At 41.6% G+C, this 24,189-nt stretch overlaps 1 protein-coding gene across 5 annotated transcripts in view; it reads right to left on the bottom strand.

Annotated features, from left to right (window-relative positions):
- LOC122794589 (glycine N-acyltransferase-like protein 3) overlaps positions 1-24,189 on the bottom strand; it is a 517,466-nt gene that overhangs the window by 69,650 nt on the left and 423,627 nt on the right. For all 5 annotated transcript variants that reach the window (XM_044063119.1, XM_044063118.1, XM_044063120.1 and 2 more), the window contains exon 5: positions 9,677-9,812. In XM_044063119.1, the coding sequence (XP_043919054.1) occupies positions 9,677-9,812 (136 nt within the window). The remainder of the gene's footprint in view (positions 1-9,676; positions 9,813-24,189) is intronic.

The raw sequence follows: 24,189 nt of genomic DNA, 5'->3' as shown, positions 1-24,189 counted from the left end.
ACTTACGCCTGCCTAAATTTCTTTAAAAGAAAAGTAAAAGGGTTGATAGGAAAATGGTGAAAAAGGGGCATGCAGAGCAGAAAACAATATGAAAGGTAGGGATGTACAGGACTGGTGTAGGGAAGGTCCGTAGTTGTCCATTTCTGATACAGCAACAGCTGTGCATCTGTACAGAATTTGGATATCAATTTGGACACTCAAAGGGGTGAAGACAACAGAAATGTGTTGTCAAGACAGTTGGACTGGATTACATGTGCCCAGTGAACACGTGCAAAATGGACTGCTATTTATGGGATCATATGCTTTTTGAGACAGATGCCCCTTTTTTAGGTGACAGTGGGATGTTGGGTAAGGGTTGTAGGTACGTCTGGGGAGGTAGTTTTGGTAGGGAGACAGACAAGACATTAGACAAGGGTGGTGTATGACACATGTGGGGTGGGTAAACACCTTGGACAGGGAGGGTGGTTGGGAATCAGAGGCCCATGATCCCCCATATGGATACAGTGAGACTGACATCCCCACCCACAGGCTGTCACCACTGCACCATCACAGCCGCAAACTGTAAAAGGTGTAGGCAGGGGAGATGGTGACCTGAACAGTGATGATTATGTGGTCAGATATTACCAAGGAGGATGGCACTGTAGGAGTACTACAGTGGCTACTCATGTTGGTTAGGAACCAGGTACAGGATATTTACACCTGTCGCAGGAGTGTTGGCCAGATGTCTTGCAGTAAGAGGTTCAGAGGTATGTGATATTATTTAGTGACTGTTCTCCAGGTATCATCCCATTGACTTAGCAGACTCCTGGACATGTTATGCAGCGGTGGCCATGGATATGGTCACACACCCTGGACAGTCTGTGGAAATCTGTACATATGAGAGCTATGTATGTCTGGCCATTGCAAACAGACTGACAAGATTGTCTATATGTAGATATATACATATATTGTTATCTATATATACATACATAAGTATATAAGAGTAATATGGATATATAATTCCCTCTTATATTGAATGACTGTTGTGCATGACATGTTTGCAAAAACATTACAATTTCATATAGCTCAGATGGTGTAGAAGTATGTGGCTGTGATAGTGCTCTTGGTTCCAGACTTCGAAGTGCTGACTTTTTTTCATTTAATGTTAGTGGCCTAATGGTTAAGGTGTTTGCCTTACAAACATAAGGTGCAGGGTTGGAATCTCACAGGGGATAAATGAATAGGCTTAAAATGGCTTACAACGGCAGTTAGCCTAGTACTAATCTATGAACCTATGACCAGAATAAACGGCATGTTTGTAAAAGCATTACATATCCCCACAGCTCAGATGGTATAGTGGTATGTTGCTGTGATTGTAGTGTACAGCATCCTAGGTTTGAGATTTGGCAGGGGTGATTATTTTGTTGCTGGGCAGAACAAGGGGCTGATGGAGACAGAGTGATTAAGGTGCTTTTCAGCAGCTATAGGCCGGTTTGCGTGGTTTTGCATGGAGCTAAGTGTTGCAAACAGATAGTTAAGCCCTGTTAGCTTCGCTTAGCACCGCTTATTCGTACTTACACCCCCGCTAATTTTCATTAAAGAAAAGAAAAAAGGCTGACAGGAAAGTGGTGAACTGGGGGCAAGCAGGGGGTAAAACATTAGGAAAACCAGCTAGGGATGTGCAGTATGGGTGCAGGGAAGGACCATAGCTCTACATTTCTTCTGCAGCAACAGCTGTGAATAATGTGTAGAATTTGGAATTTACAGCCTCACACTCTACAGGGAGGGGTGTTGGTGACAGACATTTGAAGAATAATCTGTGGGATGACTAATTAGTTTCACTGTACATGGGGGCAAAATGTAGAGCTATGTATGGGGCAATGTTTTATTTTTTTGTGGGACAGATGCTCTTTTTTTTAAGGTGAGACTGGGATGTTGGGGAAGGGCTGTAGGTATATTTAGGGAAGTAGGTTGGGTAGGATAGGTTGCATTTTCAAACAAGACAGCAGACTGGGTGGTATATGACACATGAGGGGGTAAACACCTTTGACAGAGAGGGTAGCTGGGAATCTGAAACCCATGAGTCCCCAAATGTATACAGTGGGACTGAGGTCCCCACCCATGGGCAGTCACCACTGCTCCTTCATGGTCCTGAAGGTGGTTGTGCTGGGGGCTGGACTGGAGGGGCAGCCTGCCCCTCGAGGTGCACCAGGTGTTCCTCAATCTGGCACAGCTGCACACCCACCTCTGCTCGGATGGCACTGAGCACCAAACCCCAGAACTGACTGAGTGACAGGCTCCTGTCCGCACTCGCTCCCAGTGGGTGGCAGTCCCTGTCCCCTAAGGTGGTTCCACCTGAAGGTGGTGCAGGACCAATGGATGAGGAAGTTAAGAGGTGGGTCCCAAATGTGCTGGGGCCCAGTGCCACATCCAGATGAGGCAGGACAGGCAGATCCGCTGGGATCTGCCTTCCCAAATGTGCTATGATGTTGGGGTTTTATAGAATATGTTGGCTAGTCATGCACAACACATTTCAAGATTAGTTATAACAGCATATGGGGGTGTTCCAATTAACCCCATAAAACAGATCTGAAACAGTTGCATAGCAAACAGAACACATGCATAAATAGGACAACAGTATGCATCATAACAGTATGCCAGTAACATTGATGGCAACAGGCCACCAACACTGGTATTTGTACAAGGTATGTTAACATGCAACCAATCAAATATATGAACAATAATAGCACACAAGTCCCAGCAGTAGGTTTGGATAACAACATACATGTAGTATATGAATAATAATTATTGGTGCAGATGAGGGGTGGGGGAGAGACAATACGTCCATTAACAACTGTTTATGCTTCTATTTTCCACAGCAGTACTGCTCAATGCTCTGGGTCTGCCCTCACTTTACATCTACAGTACCTATGGCCCATTTGTTGTGTAGCACAAACATACCTATTAAATTGCCAGCCTGGAATGTTATGGAGCAAACCGTGACAACTCTGGGCACATGACTAGAGGGGAATCGTACATGTAAGGGTTACATATCTGGCAAAGGAGGGGTACCCTGAACTCCTGTTATGATTGTGCTACTGGCATACATCAACTGGTTTCCTATCTGTGTCCACATTATTGGCAGCAGTGAGCACTAGCCATGACACCATGAAACTTGAGACACATGTATCGGGAAGAGTGCATGTTGTATGTACCTATCCTGCTGTCATTTGCAGGCATGTGGTGGGACAGTTGAACAGTTGTATGCAGTTTATTAGTATACCTTTCATACAGCTACTGCCAACATTTCCTTGCCTAGAAAACCTGTGGTGAAAATATCTGTTAACACTACCTGACTGTTTTTACATGTATTCCTGATTCCTTGTGTGTAGATATGCACACATCTTAGTACCACTCCCTGGATTCGAACCGTATCTGGTTGTGCAAAATTAATAACTAGGTTATATCTCATCACACTGAGCTACTGGGGACTTTCTTGCTTCACTGGTTTCTGCCTAATAGTCTCTTGGTTACACAATCTGAACTTGTCATCCTGTGATGCATGCAAGACAGCGTACTGTGCATTAATCCTTTGGATTACTGCAGTCTGGAAAGCAAAAGTTAACACAAGGTAATGCTGCATGGAACACACTTCGATACCTTACACATTACTATTCAGGATTCAGAGCTTAGTGCAGTATATGTTTCACATTTCATTTATACCTTGTTTTACAGCTCTACCATCTAGAGTTTTTCTTAAAAGCTGGTTCACATAACATCGGTTAATGTATGCTGTCACAGCCATATTTGCTGTAAAGAACCTGTATACATTCTATATGTCTACAACAACATGCCAGAGTAAACACAACAGTTTCTGCTATAGTTCTTTATTTCAGATCAATCATAGTCGGAAATACTTTATTTATTCAGTTAACACAGTAACAGTATACCTATTAGCACTACACAATGTACTCCTTCTTAGTGATTTGCACAATAAACTGCAAAATAGATTTTTACTCCCCAGTCTATCGGTGCAGCATCAGCAGTCTGTCGGCATGGGATTTGATGTTACTAGCCCTCTCTGCTGCAGCTGTAGAGGAGAAAAACAAACCTTATGCATACCTCGGGCTAGAATTTGATACACGTATTTCTGTGATACATACAAACTACTGGAGCACGGTTGTCCCTGGCATCTTGGATCCACTGGTCCAAGAGAGACCCTTCTTCCATTTTAAGTCAGCATAGTGATGCTGGACCTGCTTACCAGTTCGGGAAATGCTAGTAGCACTGGTGAGATCATGGGTGAGATGGTCCCAGGCCATTCTTACATGCCAACCGGCACTTTCTGAGTGCAGGGGGCATGTTAACTGTGTGAGCACTACTGGAACATGCTCCCTTCACTCGTTCACGGTTTGTGTCCATACAGCCCTTATCAGTAGCGCGCCTTCATGAATATGCAAGGCGTGCTGCTATTAGGGATGTGCAGAAATGGACACTGTTCACTCCATGCAGGAATAGCACTATTCCTGCACAGAGTTCACTGAATCCTAGGGATTACTTAAGAAAAGTATTTTTTTTCTTACATAATGTTATTGTATAATAGCAATATGATTTTAATGCTTTTATTGCTCTTAACAGAACCACCCTCTAACTACTCCCTTCTTCAAACAACCTGATTATATATAAATAAGGAATATTTTTGATGCTTTTTATTATACTCAACTAGGATCACTTGTTTGTGTGTTAAAGTTTCTTCTTGGTTTATATTGATTTACACGTGGCTGGCTTTTTTTAATCACTCGGGCTTTGCCCTTATAATTAAACCACACCAGCCATGGGTAAATCTTCAATATACCACACTCATGTCATCAGTTACTACTATAATACAGCATAAGTCGATTTCTTGTTTACACTTTCAAAACAGAGAGCTGAAACCCAGGCCTGATGTCCATAAACATTAAGATGCCTGCAAAATAGCCCAGATAACATCCATACCAAAGGGTAAAAAGTTCACCTGACAAATCATTCAGTAACTCTAAGACTGTGTACTAAACCTTTAGCGGAGGCCCATAGAATATATGCAAATTACTCCACTCCCTTATTTGTTTATGTGACCACAAATTGATGTATATGTGTGTGTGTATATATATGTGTATATATGTGTATATAGGTTCATAGGTTCATAGGTAGGTACTAGGCTATTGGCCCTAGGGCCTATACAAGCCTAGCCAAAAATGTACCCTGGCTTTCGCCATCCAAGAAAATTATTTTCCTGTGCCCCTGTCAAGCAGAACCACAGAAGTGATCCCCGGGGTGAATTTCCTATTACCCATCCAATCATCAAGATTTTTCTTGAGTGCTAATGAGGAGCTCTGTTTGACATAGATAGGTAGTCTGTTCCAGAGTATGGGAAGTCTCTGGGACAGGAATCTATCCCTCCAGCATGTTCTGTTTATTGCGGTGACAAGGTTTAGGTCCCTAGAGTGTGTAGCTCGGAGGGATTGGGATTTCTTTAAGTGGAGCATGTCCAACAGCTCTGGGTTTGACATAGCTTTGTATGTTAGGCAGAGATCGCCTCTGAGCAGGCGATATGCGACGGAGAAAAGCTGGAGTTTTTTGAGACGGTCTGCATAAGGATCTGTTTGAGGCCAGTAATCCTTTTTGTGAGGTATTTTTGCAGCCTTTCCAGTTGTTGTAGATGTCTTGTGAGGTACATATCAAAAGGGGCATTGTACTCTATAACGGGTCTAATGAGTGATGAGTGATGAGTAGAGGGGAACAATGACCTCTTTTTTTCTGGATGAGAAACCTTTTGTGATGAGGTGTGCCACGTAGAAGGATTTCCTGACCACTTTGGCGATGTGATTATCAAAGGAGAGACTACTGTCCACCTGTGTCCCAAGGTCTCTTATCACACTTTCGGTGTTAAGTAGACTACCACCTATGTGGTAGTTCATGGGTACAGAATTTTTATCAAAGGGGATGACGATGCACTTTTTGGCATTGAGCTTGAGACCATGTCTTTGACACCAGGCATCTGTCTCAGTGAGGCCCTTTTGTAGGATGTCCACATCGTTAGGAGTTTCAATTATGGCTCCTAGTTTGCAGTCATCTGTGAATTTAGTTAGCCAAAGACCTTCTGTGTTAGCCTGTACTTCAGAGAAGTAGATACCAAACAGGAGAGGACCCAGGACTGAACCCTGTGGTACTCCACTTGTCACTGGTCTGAAGTCTGATTTGGAGTCTGCTACTTTCACAGTGTGGGTTCTTTCAGTAAGCCAGTTGGCAACCCATCTTGTGACATAGGGATTTATACCTAGTTTAGTGAGTTTATCTATAATTCCAGAGTGGGGGATGGTGTCAAACGCCTTGGCAAGATCTAGATAGGCTGTGTGAACCACCTTACCCTCATCTATGGCTTTGGTGACTACTTCTTTGAAGTAATCTGGTTTAGGAGACATGATCTGCCTTTTACAAACCCAAACTGTGTGGGGTCCAGGGTTTGGAGATCTCCAATGTCTTTGTTTATGAGTTCCATGATACGTTCCATGGCCTTGCAGACGAGGCTCGTCAGGCTAATGGGGAGGTAGTTCCCAGGGTCTGTTGTGGCCCCCCCCCCCTTTGTGAAGTGTTATAACTGTCATGGTGCGCCATTCAATGGGCACAAAGCCTGAGGTGAGGCTATGATTGAACATGGTACTTAGGTGGGGTGCCAGTTCATTCTGTAGTCCATGTAGAAGGCAGTCAGGGATGTTGTCAGGTCCCATGGATGCTGTGTTCCTGGCTTTGGAGATTGAAGTTTTTACCTGTGCAGCCGTGATTACAGGAACTTTGCATTCTTCCGCTATAAAGATGGGCCCTTTAGGGGGTGAGAGGGGGGTAAAGTTAGCACTGAACCTATCTGCCAGGATGTTGGCAATATCAGTTGGTTCTGTATATTTAGTGTCATTGTGCTGTAACTCAGAGCAGATCTGAGTGTTGCCATTGAGATTTTTGACATAGCTATAGAATGCTTTGTGGTTGTCTTTAGAATCAGTGGCAATTTTGTTTTCATAACTAGCTTTGGAGGATTTTATGAGGGATCTCAGCTTCTTACTGAGGCTGACCAGGGAGTTCCTCCAATCGTGGGATTTTACTTTTTTTTTCAACAGTTTCTTTCTTCTGTTGTAGAGTTTGTTTATGGCAGCGGACCACCAGATTAACTTCCTTTTTTGGAGGATAGCATCTTGGTTCTGTTAGGGATAGCATGATCCATGCACTCGTGTAAGTGCTTATAAAGTGCATTTGTGTAAGATTCAGCAGTCGTACCTCTATTGTCCATCTGCATGGGTGGCATGAAGTTTGCCACTTCTGTCTTAAGACGCGTGAAGTTGGCTTTGGAGAAATTTTTTACGGTTGTTTTCCTAATGGGGGGTGGGAGCGGGATGTCTAGGGCGATTAGCTAGTGGTCGGATCTGACCAACGAGGAGCTGACCTCTGGTGTGGATGACCAGGTCTAGGATATTGCAAAGTTTTGGGGCACTGGGGGCTTCTTTGGATTGATTTTATGACCAGTTGTGCTTGATGAACTGATTCTTCACAGAGCTGTAACTTGACAAGTCATAGTAGGATTTATCACTGTGTATCACACTTGTAAAAAATAAATTCTGTCATTTTTTTTTTAAATACTTTCTCCAAAATGTTACAATGCATCATTTCTTTACAGCAACTCTAGAATGCACCATATGCTATTTTTGGATTGTTTATTTATTTAACATTTGTTTACCAGGAAAGTCCAACTGGGACATCTATTTTCAGTGGAGACCTGGGGAGAAATGCTGCAGATTCATGTCTTTGGAATGTGGGAGGAAACTGGAGCACCTACAGGAAGCCCACACAAATGTAGGGAGGACATGCAGACTTCGCACAGAAGGTACCTCAGCCAAGAGTTGAAACAACTTTAATTGCTGCACCACTGCATCACCTAAAAAAAAAAAAAAAAAAAAAATATATATATATATATATATATATATATATATATATATATATTTATTTATTTATATATATATATATATATATATATATATATATATATATATATATATATATATATATATATATACTGAAATCTCAAATTTCAGTATTTCAAAATTATATAACCAAACCCTTGCAATGCCGAAACACCAAAACAGCTAATTTGAAGTCGCGAACCTACACTGCACATACACCACACACATACACATACACGCAATCTCCCCCCAAAACCAAACAAACAATCCTACACTACAAACAAGCAGGGGACCAAGCCCCCTGCACCCCCCACACCCCCTCTACTTATATATACTAACTCCGACACACAAAGGTAACTCCTCGAATTTCAGTATTTCAAAATTATATAACCAAACCCTTGCAATACCGAAACAACAAAACAGTGAATTTGAAATCGCGAACCTACACTGCACAAACACCACACACATACACATACACACAATCTCCCCCCAAAACCAAACAAACAATCCTACACTACAAACAAGCAGGGGGCCAAGCCCCCCTGCACCCCCCACACCCCCTCTACTTATATATACTAACTCCGACACACAAAGGTAACACACACACACATTTCACAGCCCCTTGCACACACACATCACAGCCAAAACACACACTAACATACACTAAAGCCCCTAACCAACACACTCATACACACTTACCTACACTTACACCTATGTATTCACACACCACAGCACCAGAAACTCCGAATATATATATATATATATATATATATATATATATATATATATATATATATATAGATATATATATAATGTGTATGTATGTATGTATATTCCAACATATTCCAGATAGTTGTGTTAACCAGGAGAAAAATAAGAAGAGTTTGAAAGACAGGGCCGCCTACATCACAAAATGTGTTGCAGGTTAGTACATTATATTTTATAAGGCATTAATTCCATAAAAAGATGTATCTTGCTTCAAAAGTTTTTATAGAAAATATATGTTTACTTTAGCCTCTGTTCTCTGACAGTCACTTCACAGAATTGAAACTTCTAGTACAATTTTGGACTTCATATGTTCCCCCAACATGCAGACACACACAACATTGCTTTAGTGCCATCATGATACTCCTGGGTGCGTATAAAAGCACTATAACAATTATTGCAGAGTATGATTCTAGCACAAATGTATATGCAAATCACATACTTGGAAGCAAGTTTCAGCTATGTATTACAAACTCTTGTCAAATACAGCAGCTGCACATTCAGTGATAACCATTGCTTTTCTTCCCACACTGAATCAGGTTGGAAACGTGTTACCATGCCGTCTTACTTGGCACTGTACTTTGTGACTAAATTAAAACCATTATAGTGTCTTTATATATACTGTTAAACACTATATTGTCATCTGGCTTATTATTTAACTAACATGCTAGCAGAACTTATACTGTAATCAATTACTTCAGCAAGAATACTATTTGGAAATCATAGTATCTGAAGAAATGATAGTGCTTTCCTGTATGGGTAAGTCTGAAACAATGTGCTACAACAAATGCATTATTTTGCTATATGTCTGTGCATGCATGTAGTGTATGTATATGCATTCACGCATATGCATGCACTTGTGTATTTGTGTGCGTATGAGTACTTGTGTGTGCTTAGTGTAAAGTTTAGAATTAAAGTTGAATTGACAATGAGTTTATACCTACCTCTCCTCTGGCATGTCAGGCAGAATACTGGGGTCATCTATTAACAATGTATCATATACTCCTGGGTACAGTTCACATGTCACATTTCTGCAAGATGCAGCATCTCTTATCACCTTGTAAAGGGGCAAAGGAACTCCTGGAAGCAAAAGTCAACCAAAAATATCAGTATTTCATCTTGATACATTTTGTCAGTTTCAACAACACCCCCAAGTTTGCCCTTTACTTTTCCAGTATCTGCATAGAATAAGAAAATAACAATTATGTACTTACCATAATAGCAGCTCCTTTCATTCTTGTCCATCTGATATAACATGCGGGTCCTCAGTCCACTTACTGGCTCCTGTCCAGCAGCATCAGTGTACCAACCTCGAGCCCCTTAAGAATTTTCACTCCCATACTGTACCAGTTGCTCTAACTACCTCAGATCTAGTTTGACACCTGATGACCTAGGCACTACAATGCTGCTTGATGGAGACAATGGCTCTAGAAATTAACTAGTTCTTCAGGTCTTACAAGATAAGGAAGGGGAATGGAGGAGTGTTGTCATATTGGACAGGCATGAATGAAAGGTTCTATCATTGTGGCAAGTTCTTAACTTTTGTATCCTATTCATTCAGTCTGCCCAGTCAGAAATGTGGGTCAGAATCACAGCCTATGATAAACCCAGGGTGGCTTCATGACAGGTGACCCCTCAGAATAGCAGTATCAAAGGATGCTCTAGCCCTGGAAAAGCAGTTCAAGTTATAGTGTTTGATGAAAGTATATGTGGAAGTCAGTGTAACAGCATTGTAAATACCATCTACTGTTACACTGAAACAGCATTGCAAATATCATCTACTGATACAGTGTAACAGCATTGTAAATACCATCTACTGTTACACTGAAACAGCATTGCAAATATCATCTACTGATACAGTGTAACAGCATTGTAAATATCATCTACTGATACAGTGTAACAGCATTGTAAATATCATCTACTCATACAGTGTAACAGCATTGTAAATACCATATACTGATACAGTGTAACAGCATTGTAAATACCATCTACTGATACAGTGTAACAGCATTGTAAATATCATCTACTGATACAGTGTAACAGCATTGTAAATATCATCTACTGATAATTATCTAAAGAAGGTTGTGTAAGTTGTTACATCTCTAGTGGAATGAGCCCTTGACTTGATGGGTAGAATCTTGTGTGCAGCATAAGTAAAGGAAATGCAGTCCGATAGCCATATGGAAAGGGAAACTTTAAGATACTTTCTGCCCTAGCTGGTTAGGAGAAAAGGGAAAAAACAGTTGATCATCCTTTCTGACTTGTTTTTTTTTAAGTGGAAACATAATTGTCTATGTATACTAACTGAATCCTGGCTCCAGATGATTGTCACTGTTAAACTGTCAACCCAACACCATACTCAAATGGGAAAAAGGGTTGTGGATGGATGGATCAATGGATCCAGGCTATTTAGGTTATATTCTCCTTTGTTACATATTTAGGAAAGAACACGGGTAAATGGATAGGCTCCGAAGTGTTTGATTCAGAAGCCACCTTTGGAAGAAAAGATTAATTGGTCCACAGAGATACCCTTTCCTTGTGAAATTCTATGTAATAAGGAGATGAAAATAAAGGTTGGGGTTCTGAAATTCTTTGGGGTGAAGTGATGACAGCCTTAAGAATAGTTTTCCATGAAACACATTTTAGTTCAACTAAAGATGCTGGCTTAAAGGAATGTTTGATCAGGGTTTGTAAGACCAGGTTTAGATCCCAGGGAAGGACCAGGTCTCTTGATAGGTGGCATAAACAAGAAGGTTCCCTTCAGAAATGTTTTGCAGCATTTATGAGAAGTAAGTCAGCATTCTTGAAACCCAACTTTAAACTTGGAAATAGCAGCCAGCTGTATTTTAATTGTAGACAATTTAGAACCTGAGTCAAACAGGGAAATCAGACAATTTAGAACCTGAGTCAAACAGGGAAGTCAGAAAACAGAAACTATCAGAAAAAGTAGTTGAAAAGGAGTTGTAGTTCTGATGGTATGCCCAGTACACAAATGTTTTCCATTTACTACTATAGACTCTATGGGTAGAATCTTTCTGAGAGGCTTTCATGGATCCCAATCACCTCCTTGAAGAGAGACTTATTGTTTGCCTTCATTGGATTGGAAAAGTCATGCTGTCAGTTTCATGTTGAGATGATCAGGGTAAGGCTTCCTGAAAGGATGCGAGTTCAGATCCTGTATTGCATCCAAGAGCCAGGAGGCTCTTTGAGATGATGCTTTAGTAGGGGAAACCAGATTTGTCTATCCCAGAAGGGGACTATGAAGATGACAGTTGCCTTTCACTTCATTGCTTTATATAGACTTGTGGGTATTTGTGGAAGAGCAGTAAGCATATAGAAGCCAGGGAGGCCACTGATGGGACAGAGCATCTCTTGGTGACTGTCCTTGGGGGGGGGGTCTCATGGCAAAGTAGTTGGTGCAGTTGTTGTAAGGAGATGCAAACAGATCACAACAAATGGTGTTCCAATGATTGAAAATTTGGTTGGCTGCCTTTTATAAGGCAAGAAGAAAGACCTCTTGAGCCTGTCGGCAAGGCAATCCAGTACTCCTGCAATGTGACATGCTATAAGGCCATCACCAATTGTCAAACCCACACTGCTTCCCAACACAAGAAGTAAGATCTGGTTCCTACTTGTTTATTGATGTACCAAACTGCTGTCATGTGGCCTGTTTGAAGAGGTATCATGCCCTGTGGGAGCTGCTGTCATCATGTCGTGTGGCCTGTTTGAAGAGGTATCATGCCCTGTGGGAGCTGCTGTCATGTGGCCTGTTTGAAGAGGTATCATGCCCTGTGGGAGCTGCTGTCATGTGGCCTGTTTGAAGAGGTATCATGCCCTGTGGGAGCTGCTGTCATGTGGCCTGTTTGAAGAGGTATTATGCCCTTTCGGAGGAGGTCCTAAAATTCCTGCAACACAAGGAGGAACACCCTCAACATAAAGACATTTATATGTGTATTGGCCTCTTTATTTATTTATTTGTCTTTTGTTAACCAGGTTAGTCCACTGGGCTGGAGGTCCATTTTCAGTGGAGACCCGAGGAGAAAAGTTCCAAATAAAAGAACACATACAGAGTTACAAAATTAGTAAATGCATACATTTTGGATATAATAGAAATCAGATACAAGGTACAATATTGCTATACAATTAATAGACTATCATACATAAAAAAATCAGCAGAGATAGAATTTAACTTACAAATGCAGATACATACATACATACATAATAGGCACAATAGAAGATGAGTACAAGGTAACATGATACTATACAATTCTGAGACTATCACACATAAAAAGAAAAAAAAAACAGCAGAGATAAAATATAACATTTTACAAGAAAAAAAGTGGTTTGAAAAGAGGGTAAAGTGGAAGCTCTTGATATTTCATTAATGTTGTTGGACCAAGTAAGTAGAGGGAGAGAAACAGTAAGTACAAGGGAGTGAAGGGGTGAGAAGGGAAGAAAAGTAAAGGAGGGTCAAGAGAGTATAGAGAAAGGGTTAGGCAGTGGTGGTAGAGGGGGTGGGCAGACTAGTAGGTAGTGGAAGAGATAAAATAAGGTTTGAGTAGAGAAAGGCTCAAAAATACTAATGAGTGATCTCAGTGCTGGTGCTCTAGAAAAAGTAAATTTGGGTTTGGAGGGACTATTATACTGTAGAATAGCTGGGTGGGTAATAGTTAGGTAGGGTGGTGACAGGTACGGGAGGGTGAGTGTTCAATGGTATTAAATGACGTTTGTGTAAGAGCATGGAGGTCAGTAGGGTTGTCAGTGAGGGTAATAAGAGCTGAGTCATCTGCATACTGGATTACAGAAGATGTGCAGCAGACAGAGCAAAGATTATTAAAGATATAGAAAATGAGGGGGCTGAGCATAGATCCTTGGGGTACACCAGTTTTGATAGTCAAGAAGGCAGAACAGAAGGAGAGCCATCTAATGGATTGCTGTCTGTCAATAAGATAACTAGAGAACCAAAGAGTAGTGGATGCAGAAAGGTTAAGTTTAGTTAGTTTTGTAAGGAGCTTAGGGTGGGAGATATTGCCAAATGCCTTGGAGAGGTCTTTGAATAGGCAAGACACCAGTTTGGTGTTGTCTCTAGCTTCTGTTACTGTCTGTGTGAAGGAAAGAAGGGCAGTAGTGGTGCTGTGGTGGGGCCTAAGACCATGTTGAGAGGAGGTGAGGAGATTTTCTAGATGATTCAGAAACTGTGTATGAATGCATTTTTCTAAGATTTTTGAGAGAGGTGAAAGGATGGCTATCGGGCAGAAATTGGATGGGTTAGTGGAGTTGCCACCTTTGTGAAGTGGTATTGTATAGAAAGCTTTCCAGATGCCTGGGACTAAGGATTCTTTGATAGAACAGTTAATAAGGATATATACAGGGTATGCTGTAGTACTGGCTGCAAGTTTAAGAAAATGGGGGGGGGGGGGATAGTTGAAGGAATGAGAACATGGCTTAAGGTTTTGCAGAAGAGATTTTATGTAGGAAGTGGGAACTGGTTTCAGAGAGAAGGTTGAGAGAGAGTAGGTGCTGGAGAAGGTGAGGAGTTGTGATTGGTTGGTGTCAGGAGGGGTTCGTTTGTGGACTGAATCTATGAAGTAGTCATTTAGTAGGGTGGCTATTTTATGAGGTGCTTTATTAGGAAATGGGTTGGGGTGGTAGGTTTCCAGGTCTATATTAAATCAGTGAATGCTTAAAATAGTGAACGCTGATTTATCGACCTGTAAATAGTGAAACCTATCAATCTTGAAGACACGGAACAGCTATATAAATTGTTGTTCCCTAAAACAAAAAAAAGTTCAAAACACCAAATAAAGTGGGGGGCTTTGCCCCCCCACCCCCAGTTGACTATACCAACTCCAAGATTGCATCACAGTGGAGGAAATGGCAAAGTCCCGAAAATGGCCCAGTGATTTTTTTCCATGGAAAAAAAAATCACTGTTCAGTGTCTCTAGGAGTGTCAGATTTTGCTCTTAAATGGTTGATAAATCAGCATTCACTATTTTGAGCATTCACTGATTTAATATAAACCCTAGGTTTCCTAGGTAGAGAATATTGTTTATGGTGTACCAAAATTGTTTAGGGTTTGAAGAGTGGGTAGATTGAGCCTCTAGGTAGATGTTTTTCTTGTCTTGGACAATACGTTTTTGGTAAGGTTTCTTAGTTCTTTGAATCTAAGGAAGAGAGAAGGGGGTTTTGACTTTGTCCATTGTTTCCAGATTGAGTCTCTGAGTTTCATGGTGGTGAGGGTATGTTTGCTGAGCCAGTATGTATGATAGGATAATGAGAGGGTATGTTTGTCTCTCCACAGACCTTGGAAAACTCTCTCCTGATAATGCTCCCCCTTACTTTCACTTAGGAAGGATGCATCCATGGTTCCAATCACTACCCCAGCAGAAGTTGCAAAGAGTTTGCCTGAGTGGACTATTGGAGATTGCCACAACTACCTCGCATGTATCCTGCATATGTCTATTGTTATGATGGTCTTGGTAAGAGGATAAATGCACTGAAACCACTGAGCATGAAAAAGCCATTGCAAAACTCTCACATGGAAGCGTGCAAAATTAGTCACTAGTATTGCAGATACCAAAATACCTAATACCCTCAGAACTAATGCTACAGTATGAGAGTGGCTGAGTAGCACAGACTGAATAGCTGACATCAAAGTCTGGATCTTCTCCTAAGACAAGAAGGTTATGGTCCGAATAGTGTTCATATGGCAGCCTTTGGATGTGATTATCTGAAGATTGGACTTCTGAAATTTTATTGAGATTCCTAGATATTGGCAAATCTTGAGGAGATAGTCCCTGGCTTCTGAAAGAGACTTGATTGAGGCTTCAGCTAGGAGCCAGTCATCTGGATATGGGAAAATCTTGTATCCACTAAGTTTTAGATGAGCAGCTATGATAGTCATGCATTAGTTAACACAGAGGGAGCTGTGGAGAACTCAAATGGCAATACTCTTAACTGATAATGACTGACCACTATCTGGAAGCTAAGGAATCTCCTTGACTTTTCGCAATCTTTATGTCAAGGTAAGAGTCTTGGAGATCTAAACAGCACATTCACTCACTTGCTCTGATACAGGGTAGAATTAATTGCACAATGACCATTTTGAATTGGGTCTTCCAGACATATTTGCTCAAAATGCTGAGGACCAGAATGGGCCTATGGTCAAGTTTTCTTTTTTTCAGAACTAAAAAGAGCTTGGAATAGAATCCTGATACTCTTTGATCTAGTGAGACCTCTTGGATTGCTCTTTTTCAAGAAGAAAAGTCATGTCTTTTTGTGCCATTTCTGCCTAACTAGGTGAGATGTCTGGCAATGATTTGTCAACTTATCAGCTGGAGAGTCCACCCAGGACATAGATGTTTCCAACCCATAAGCCTCAAACAATACCACCTCAGCCCAAGAGCAGGGTCAAAGGTCCAATCTCTCCTCTCATGCATTAACTCTTAAATTTCACTGAAAGAAGTGTCCTCTGGAGGGGATTGTGGGAACCCTCCTGAGTCAGCACCTGAGATGAGGGACTCTGATGGGGAGTACAGAAGGTCTCTCCAGCATGTCTTTTTTATGAGAACATCATCTGACTCCTCAGAGGAATGAATCTGCTAGCATGCAGAGGGATTGAAGCTTATGGGACAACTGATGCATGGATGTCTGAGAAGAGAAAAATATGGAGATGGAATCATGGGATGAAACTGAATCCACTGAGATCTGCGAATCTGATCGCTTAGGAGAGACAATTATCCTCTCCACCACCTGAATTGTTGATCCTACTTCCATTGGGACTACTCCAGTTTGAAAAGGGCTGTAATTCTGTGGGCACCCCAGCCTCTGGTCCTATATCCATTGAAGAGATTACCCCTGAGCTGCCAGATCTGATCCTCCCTTGGAAGAGATGGTCATGGTCAATGGAGGATCCCTGAGGTTGGGAAGATGGAAGGCCTCAATGAGGTGACTGGAATCAAAGTCTTGAATGCTGATGACTCCAACACCAATAAAAGAGCTGAACACAATGACCGTAATGCAGGTGCTCAAGTCCTCAGCTCCGACACTGCATCAGCTCTGACAAAGAGGGAGTCTAATGAGTCAGACTCAGTTCAGTGACCCCTGGTACTAGAGCTATTGGACAGGTCCCCAGCAAGGCTACACGACCTAGGTGGAAAAGTGGATCCAAAGCCACCACAGCTTACAGTCAGTCTTGTGAAAGAACCAAAAATTGGTACATCTTGATGGATCCATCCACCTTCAGAGGTAAAGGATACAGAATGACTCTCATCTCAATCTGTGTTCTCAGAAATTTCTGAACGAGATGGTTTAAGTCTGCCTCTGAAATACAGAAGACAGATATGTGAGGTGTTTAGGCCAAGGGCCTTAGCTGATAGAAGAAATATACTAATTATAAAAGGACTCCTGTCACTGGATTACAGAGATGGCAAAACTGAAGACCTAAAGGACATGATGGATAGCAGTGAAGACAGTCTGAACACAGGCCACTAATCTGACTTGTCTTACTTTGTTTCCTGGGGGAGTTATGTACCAGAATGGGATCCAAGGGCTCTGGATTGGTGGTGGAGTGTATATCAGTGTTTGGGCCATAAGAGTTTCAAACTGCAGAATTTGTGGAGTTGAGGCTGAAGCCATAGATTCTGCATGCCTTTTCTTAGACTCTTGAGTCTTTATGTTTGGATAGCGTTTTGGAAGTTTTCTTCAGTTTTGCCACCTCTGGATCCAGTGGCATGAGTCCTTTAAAAATTATTATTTTTTTTATCAGCTAAAGACCTTGGCCCAAACTCCTCACGTATCTCATAGCCTATGAATAGATGGGGGACACCCAAACATACCACACAGGTTGCAAAGATTCTGTGGTGGTACTTTGTACCCACACTTTCAGCACCTTTTAAAGCTTGCCTGCTTCTCCATTGAGGAAGACAAACTGTTTATTTATTTATTTAATTATTTCCTATTTGCTCATTGTGTAAGAAGACTGGTCTATTGACCTTTTTCAGTTATAACCCAAACTCAAAGATCAGAAAATACACTTTGGTCTTTCAACAAATAATATACATATTATAAATATATCCGCAAAATCGAGTGTAGCTAGTAGCTACAGCATAGTCCAAATACAGGTTTGCTGCATCTGGATCTGTTTTAGTGGCTGTTCTGAGCACATTTTCTAGGCCATCTTTGATTGGAAAGAGCCCTTCTGTACTCTAAAGAGAGGACTGTGCTGACTGGAACCTGTCTGGTAAAGGGTGGCTGGTCTAGTGTTTGGATTAAGCAATCTCATTGGTCCTTTTGAACCTTTTAAACATTTTTTTCACATTTTTAGCTTCTGGTATTTAAGCCCTGCATTTGACCAAGCATCAGGCAAAATTCAGCAATTTCTACCTTAGATGCAGCTGTAGCACATTAGTGTAGCCCTTATCCTTAGTACTCTCTCTGGTCAAAGAAATATTGCTGGTGAGATATAACCTATTAAGCCACAAGCAGAAAAACTCCCGCCATAAATACCCATCCACTGAGCTCCTCCTTGATCAGCCCTGAAAAGCCCCTATTTGTGATAACAGTTCTTCAGCCTAGCATTATGGACAGTTGTATCACCCTTGTTTCACTTGCCAGTCTTGTTGACTTGGGTCTCTTGAAGGAGTGTAGCAACTGTTTCATGTACACTGACAACCCTCTACTAATAACTCACTCTAGTACAGATTGTGAGAGATGTATCTGCACCAAGAATCTTGAAGCCATGCTCTCTCTCACACAAAACAGTAACAACGAAGAAGTTGTCAACCCACCCACCACTACACATGCACATTGTACTGCTACTCATACACATAGCACACATTGAACACAAAAATCAACATACTTGGAGGTTCTCTAAAAATTTACTGAAACACCAGAGACCTCCATACAGTGCCTGTGACACATAGTAACACTAGTGTCTCACCTACCATGCCCGTAAGGCGTTACACTCAAAAAACAAATTTTCTTGTCATTGGAGACTTTATAGTGAGACACATAAATGTCCCACTCACAAGGTTGGAAAAGGAGAAAGTAATGGTCAGCTGCCTGTCAGGTGCCAGGATTCATCAGATCATGCATCTACTCAGGTTTCTCAGCAACAAGTACCATTATGAGTCTGTCATAGTTCATGTTGGAATGAACCACCTGAGATGTATTTTGCTGGACTATATGAAGAGAGACATGACTGACCTCTCTGAGTATGTGTCCTAGGCAGGTATGACCCTAGCCTTGAGCAGCATACTATCCTCACCTAGAATGATGCCTCAGTATACACAAAAAATGACTGATTTCAATAATTGGCTTAGTTTTTGGTGTCATTCAAAGGGCATCCAATTCCTGTCAGCCTGGGAAGCCATGGTCAACAAACCTTGCTGCCTTGCTAGAGACAGTTGCACCTGGCACTACTAGGCTTTTGGCTGCTGGCAAAGGCTCTTGCCTCCCCCATAGTGCCTTTTTTAGGCAAGGTCTTGAAAACAAACTTACAAATGTGAAATTTGCCAATCAAAACAAAATAAGGGTCATGCTGCTAAATGCTATGAGCTTAACCCAAAAACTGCATACCCTGAAAGCACTTCTGTCACTGGAAGATGTAGATATTTATGCAGTCACAGAAGTCTGGTTCAAGGCCTCGGAGACTACCCCGGCCTTGAAAGGCTACAATATCTTCCACACCTTCAGACCACAAAACAAATGTGTGAGAACCAAAGGAGGTGGTATTTCTATCTATAGTAGAGATAAATTCACCTTCCATCTAGTTAGACTGGACAACTCCATGAAATTACTCCAAGTACAGGTTACTTTGGGTAAGACCCCTATTCAAGTCATAGCGAGTTAGAGATCCCCCTCCATGGGTCATGACACATACAAAGCCTACTTGACCAAACAGGAGTCAATCCAGATATTCCCAAACACTCAGGTTATGGGGGATTTCAATTATCCCACCATCAACTGGAAAACCTATGTAGCCCTAACTCACTAGAACAAAAGTTCCTTGATTTTATTAACTCAAATGCCCTGGAACAAATTGCTCATACCTCGACAAGAGGAACAAACATACTAGATTTGGTCATACCCCTCAACTGTACAGATTTTTGCAGAATCTGCTGTGAGGGAAAGGTTATTTTGCTATTTTATTGTGATTTGTATTAGTTTATGGTCTTTTTCTATTTTGTATACTGTGATTTGTTTTCTTTACACTGTATTCTGATTTTAACTGCATACTATAACTTGAAAATAGACCACAGCTCTGTCTCTTGTAAGTCAGACAGAATTTAGAAGAGGTCAATTATGGAGTCACACATAACTTACAACAGGTTAGCTAAGGTTAATCTGTGAACTGAGGGGTGGAGCTAGGAACTAAACCCTCTATTTAAGGGGTAAAATAAAACATTTCAGATCTTTACTGGAAAGGCTCACCCAGATTATGCTACAGTTTGCTGTGAAGGAAAGGTTAGTTTGCTTTTTAATTGTTGTGTTTTGTATTACTTTATTGCCTTTTTATATTTTGTATACTGTGATTTGTTTTCTTTACACTATGTTTTACTTGTATTCTGCTTTTAACTGCATACTAAAAATTGAAAAGAGACCACAACCTGTCTGTTGTGAATCAGACATAAATTTTTCCCACCTGGTTACTGTTGCGTTCTAAGCACTACTGTCTTTCTAGTTGCCTTCCCCTTATGTCAATTTGACTAAATAGCTCATTTCCACTCTGCTTTTACGGGCTGGTGAGTAAGCACAAAATTATCACTTTGTGAAATCACTCCCCTTCAACCATTTAAATTTATTGGCCATCCTACTGTATTCCATAGTACCAGAATACAAAAGTGACCACCCCTTTTCAATCTATCTTGCTGTTTTAAAATAGTGACTCTCCACTAAAACTTAACTTTTAGACAGGTAAAATTTAAGTTGTCCCCCTTCACATCTAACTCCTCTAGTGCACATTGCAGTGTTTAGGATAAACCATTTTTTTCATCTTACCTTTAAGCATCTATTGCAAGACCACCAGTTATTGAGCCCAAATTCTGCCTCTCAGTAGTCATCTTGGGATTAGTGCTTCTGTTTTCTCCTGGTGAGAGGAGTGCAGTTACATTATTTCCTGGAGACTGCTGATCACCAGGAAGCTTAACTGCTTTATAGGTGGCAGCTTAGAATCTGTGGTTATATTCTGATCCTGGTGAAAGTAGGAACAGAGTGCATTGATTCCTGCCCCTCTCTGGTTGGAGAGTGAGTGTCTGTGCTTAATATACCTGATTGGTCTGGTTGCTATTCGAGGCATTTTCCAGAAGAAGGCTACAAGCCTGCAGACCCTTGCATCATCTGGGACAAGACTATGGATCACCAAACAGGCCGTGGTCTGCTTCTCTTCTTGGGATTGGTGCTAATACTAGCTAGTTTTAGCTAGAACTAGCCAGTTTGTTTAGTTTCAGCACTAAAAACTGTTTCCTTGTGCTCAGAACTCATTGTAAGCACTAAATAAAGTACAAATTACTACAGCACTTAACTTTCCTCATTTGTCAAGAGTAAAACAGTTCTTAGTACTTAAATTAATAAGCACCTATCCAGGCATGTCTATGGGTCAGCTCCTGGTGTTTTCTCCTGTCCACCTGATGAATCTGGGCATCTTGGGGCAAAGTAGAAATTGCCTCATGTACACTGACATCCCTCTCCTCCTACCACCCAACACTACAACTTGTGAGAGATGCACTTATATAGCCAAACTGAAAGCCAGTCTCCAGCCAAGACTGGATTAGACAGTCAAAAGGAGAAGGTCAACACCTGCACCACACCACACCACACTTAGCACATAGTCCTTCAAAACCCACAATACCAAAACCCACACATAGAAACACAAAGCACACACCCACATTCATGGAGGCTCTCAAATATCTGCCCAAGCAACAGAGACCTCCCAAGCTGAAACGCAGACAACCCCCCCAACACTACCCAAATAACACATAGCCCACAAAATCAGTATGCCACTCAACCTCAGCCCATAAGGCAAAACAACGTACCCAACACACTAGTCATAGGTGACTCTATAGTCAGGCATACTGATGTCCCACTCACCAGGCTAAACAAGGAGAAAGTTACTATCAGCTGCCTGTTAGGTGCTAAGATCCGCCACGTAATGCATGCACTCAGTTCACTTGACAACAAGTACAAATACCACTCTGTCATTGTCCATGTTAGTGCGAATGACCTGAGATGTACCTCCCTGGACTACATGAAAAGAGACATAGAGGTGGTCTCGGATCCTGTAGCCCAGGCAGGTATGACCCTAGCCCTGAGTAGCATCCTGCCATCACCCAGAATGATACCACAGTACAAGGACAAAATGACTTCAACAATTGGCTAAGCTTCTGGTGTCATTCTAAGGGGATCCAGTATCTGTCTGCCTGGGACGACATGGTCGACAGACCACGATCCTTTGCCAGAGATGGCCTGCACCTGTTGCCCCTGGGATTCTGGATACTGGCTAACACTCTTGCCACCCCTATAGTGCCTTTTTTAGGCAAGGTTCAAATGCTAAATTCACCACCATAACAGGTACAAGCAAGCAAACTCTGAGGGTAATTCTAATGCTAGAAGCTTATAAACAAAGACCTAGGTAACCTCCCAACCCTGGACCCCACTCAGTTTGGGTTTGTAAAAGGTAGATCATGTCTACTAAACCTGAATGACTTCTTTGAAGCAGTCACTAAAGCTGTAGATGAGGGCAAGTTAGTGCAGAAAGCCTATCTTGACCTTGCCAAGGCTTATGATACCATTCCTCACTCTGAAATTATAGATGAACTCACTAAACTGGCCATAAATTCCTATGTCACAAGATGGGTGGCCATCTGGCTCACTGACAGAACCCACATAGTAAAAGTAGCGGACTCCAAGTCCAACTTCAGACCAGTGACGAGTGGAGTACCACAGGGATCGGTCCTGGGTTCCCTCCTGTTCGGCATCTATTTCTCTGAAGTTCAGGCCAACACAAAAGGTCTTTGGCTAACAAATTTCACAGATTACTGCAAACTGGGAGCCATAATAGAATCACCTAATAATGTAGACATTCTGCAAAAGGGCCTTACAGAGACAGATGCTTGTTGTCAAAGTCATGGCCTCAAGCTCAATGCTGAGAAGTGCATTGTCTTCCCCTTTGGGAAAAAGTCAGTTCCCATGAACTACCACATAGGCGGTAGCTCACTAAACACTGAAAGTGTGATAAGAGACCTCGGGACACAGGTGGACAGTAGCCTCTCCTTTAATAAACACATTGCCACAGTAGTCAGGAAATCCTTCTATGTGGCACAGCTCATCACAAAAGGGTTCTCCTCTAGAAAAAAGGAGGTCATTGTTCCTCTCTACTCATACCTCATTGTACCCATTATAGAGTACAATGCCCTGTTTGGCATGTATCTCACAAGACGCCTACAACAATTGGAAAGGCCACAGAAATACTTCACTAAGGGGATTACTGGCCTCAAAGAGCTGTCATATGCAGATCGTCTCAAAAAACTCTAGCTCTACTCAGTCGCATATTGCCTACTCAGATGATTTCTGCCTAACATACAAAGCTATGTCAAACCCAGAGCTGTTGGACATGCTACACTTAAAGAAATCCCAATCTCTGCAAACCACATGCTCCAGGGGCGTAAACCTTGTCACCACAATAAACAGAACATGCTGGAGGGATAGATTCCTGTCCCAGAGACGTCCCATACTCTGGAACAAACTACCCGTTCATGTCAAGCAGAGCTCCTCATTGGCCTTCTTTAAAAAAAATCTTGACGACTCGATGGGAAATAGAAAATTCACTCCGGAATCACTTCTGCAGCACTGTTTGACAGGGGCACAGGAAAATAATTTTATTGGGTGGTGAAAGACGGGGAAACCTTTCTGGCTAGGCTTATATAGGCCCCAGGGCGATAGCCTAATACCTAGCTATGAACCTATGAATGTCCAGATTTTTCCCTCATATTCTGTTTCTCATAAAATTGTAGTTTTCTGGCAAATCATTGACAAACTATAGAGGGTTGAAATCAGAATATAATGAGAGACTTTTGAGTTTCAGACTTCATACTCTTCTGAAAATTCATGCTAATGTAAAAAAACTGTTATTCTATCAATTTTCTAAGTTTGTAAGAGCAATATTTAAAATTGTGTCCCTGTTTTGGTGTCCTCCCATTATTGATGGCTTTGTCCAGATTTCTTGCTCTAAGAAGTTGAGAGATATGAATCTGGTCCTCACTAACATGTCAAACAGGTGCATTGCCGCAACTGTCAGACCCTCATTAGTTAAATCTGACCACGAATCAGTCACATTTGAGCTGGCACTAACACCAGACTCACAAAGGATGAAATCAGACTAAAATGTTTCACCAAGGCAAACTGTACCCTCCTAGGTAAAGGTATAAATGCATTCCAAGCCCCAACCCCCAGCTAAATG

The sequence above is a fragment of the Protopterus annectens genome, chromosome 2.part1 (assembly GCF_019279795.1).
Source record: "Protopterus annectens isolate FY-2018-M chromosome 2.part1, PAN1.0, whole genome shotgun sequence".
Classification (NCBI taxonomy): Eukaryota; Metazoa; Chordata; order Ceratodontiformes; family Protopteridae; genus Protopterus; species Protopterus annectens.
The sequence above is the reverse complement of the archived record's forward strand: the minus strand, read 5'-3'. Positions and strand labels throughout refer to the sequence as shown.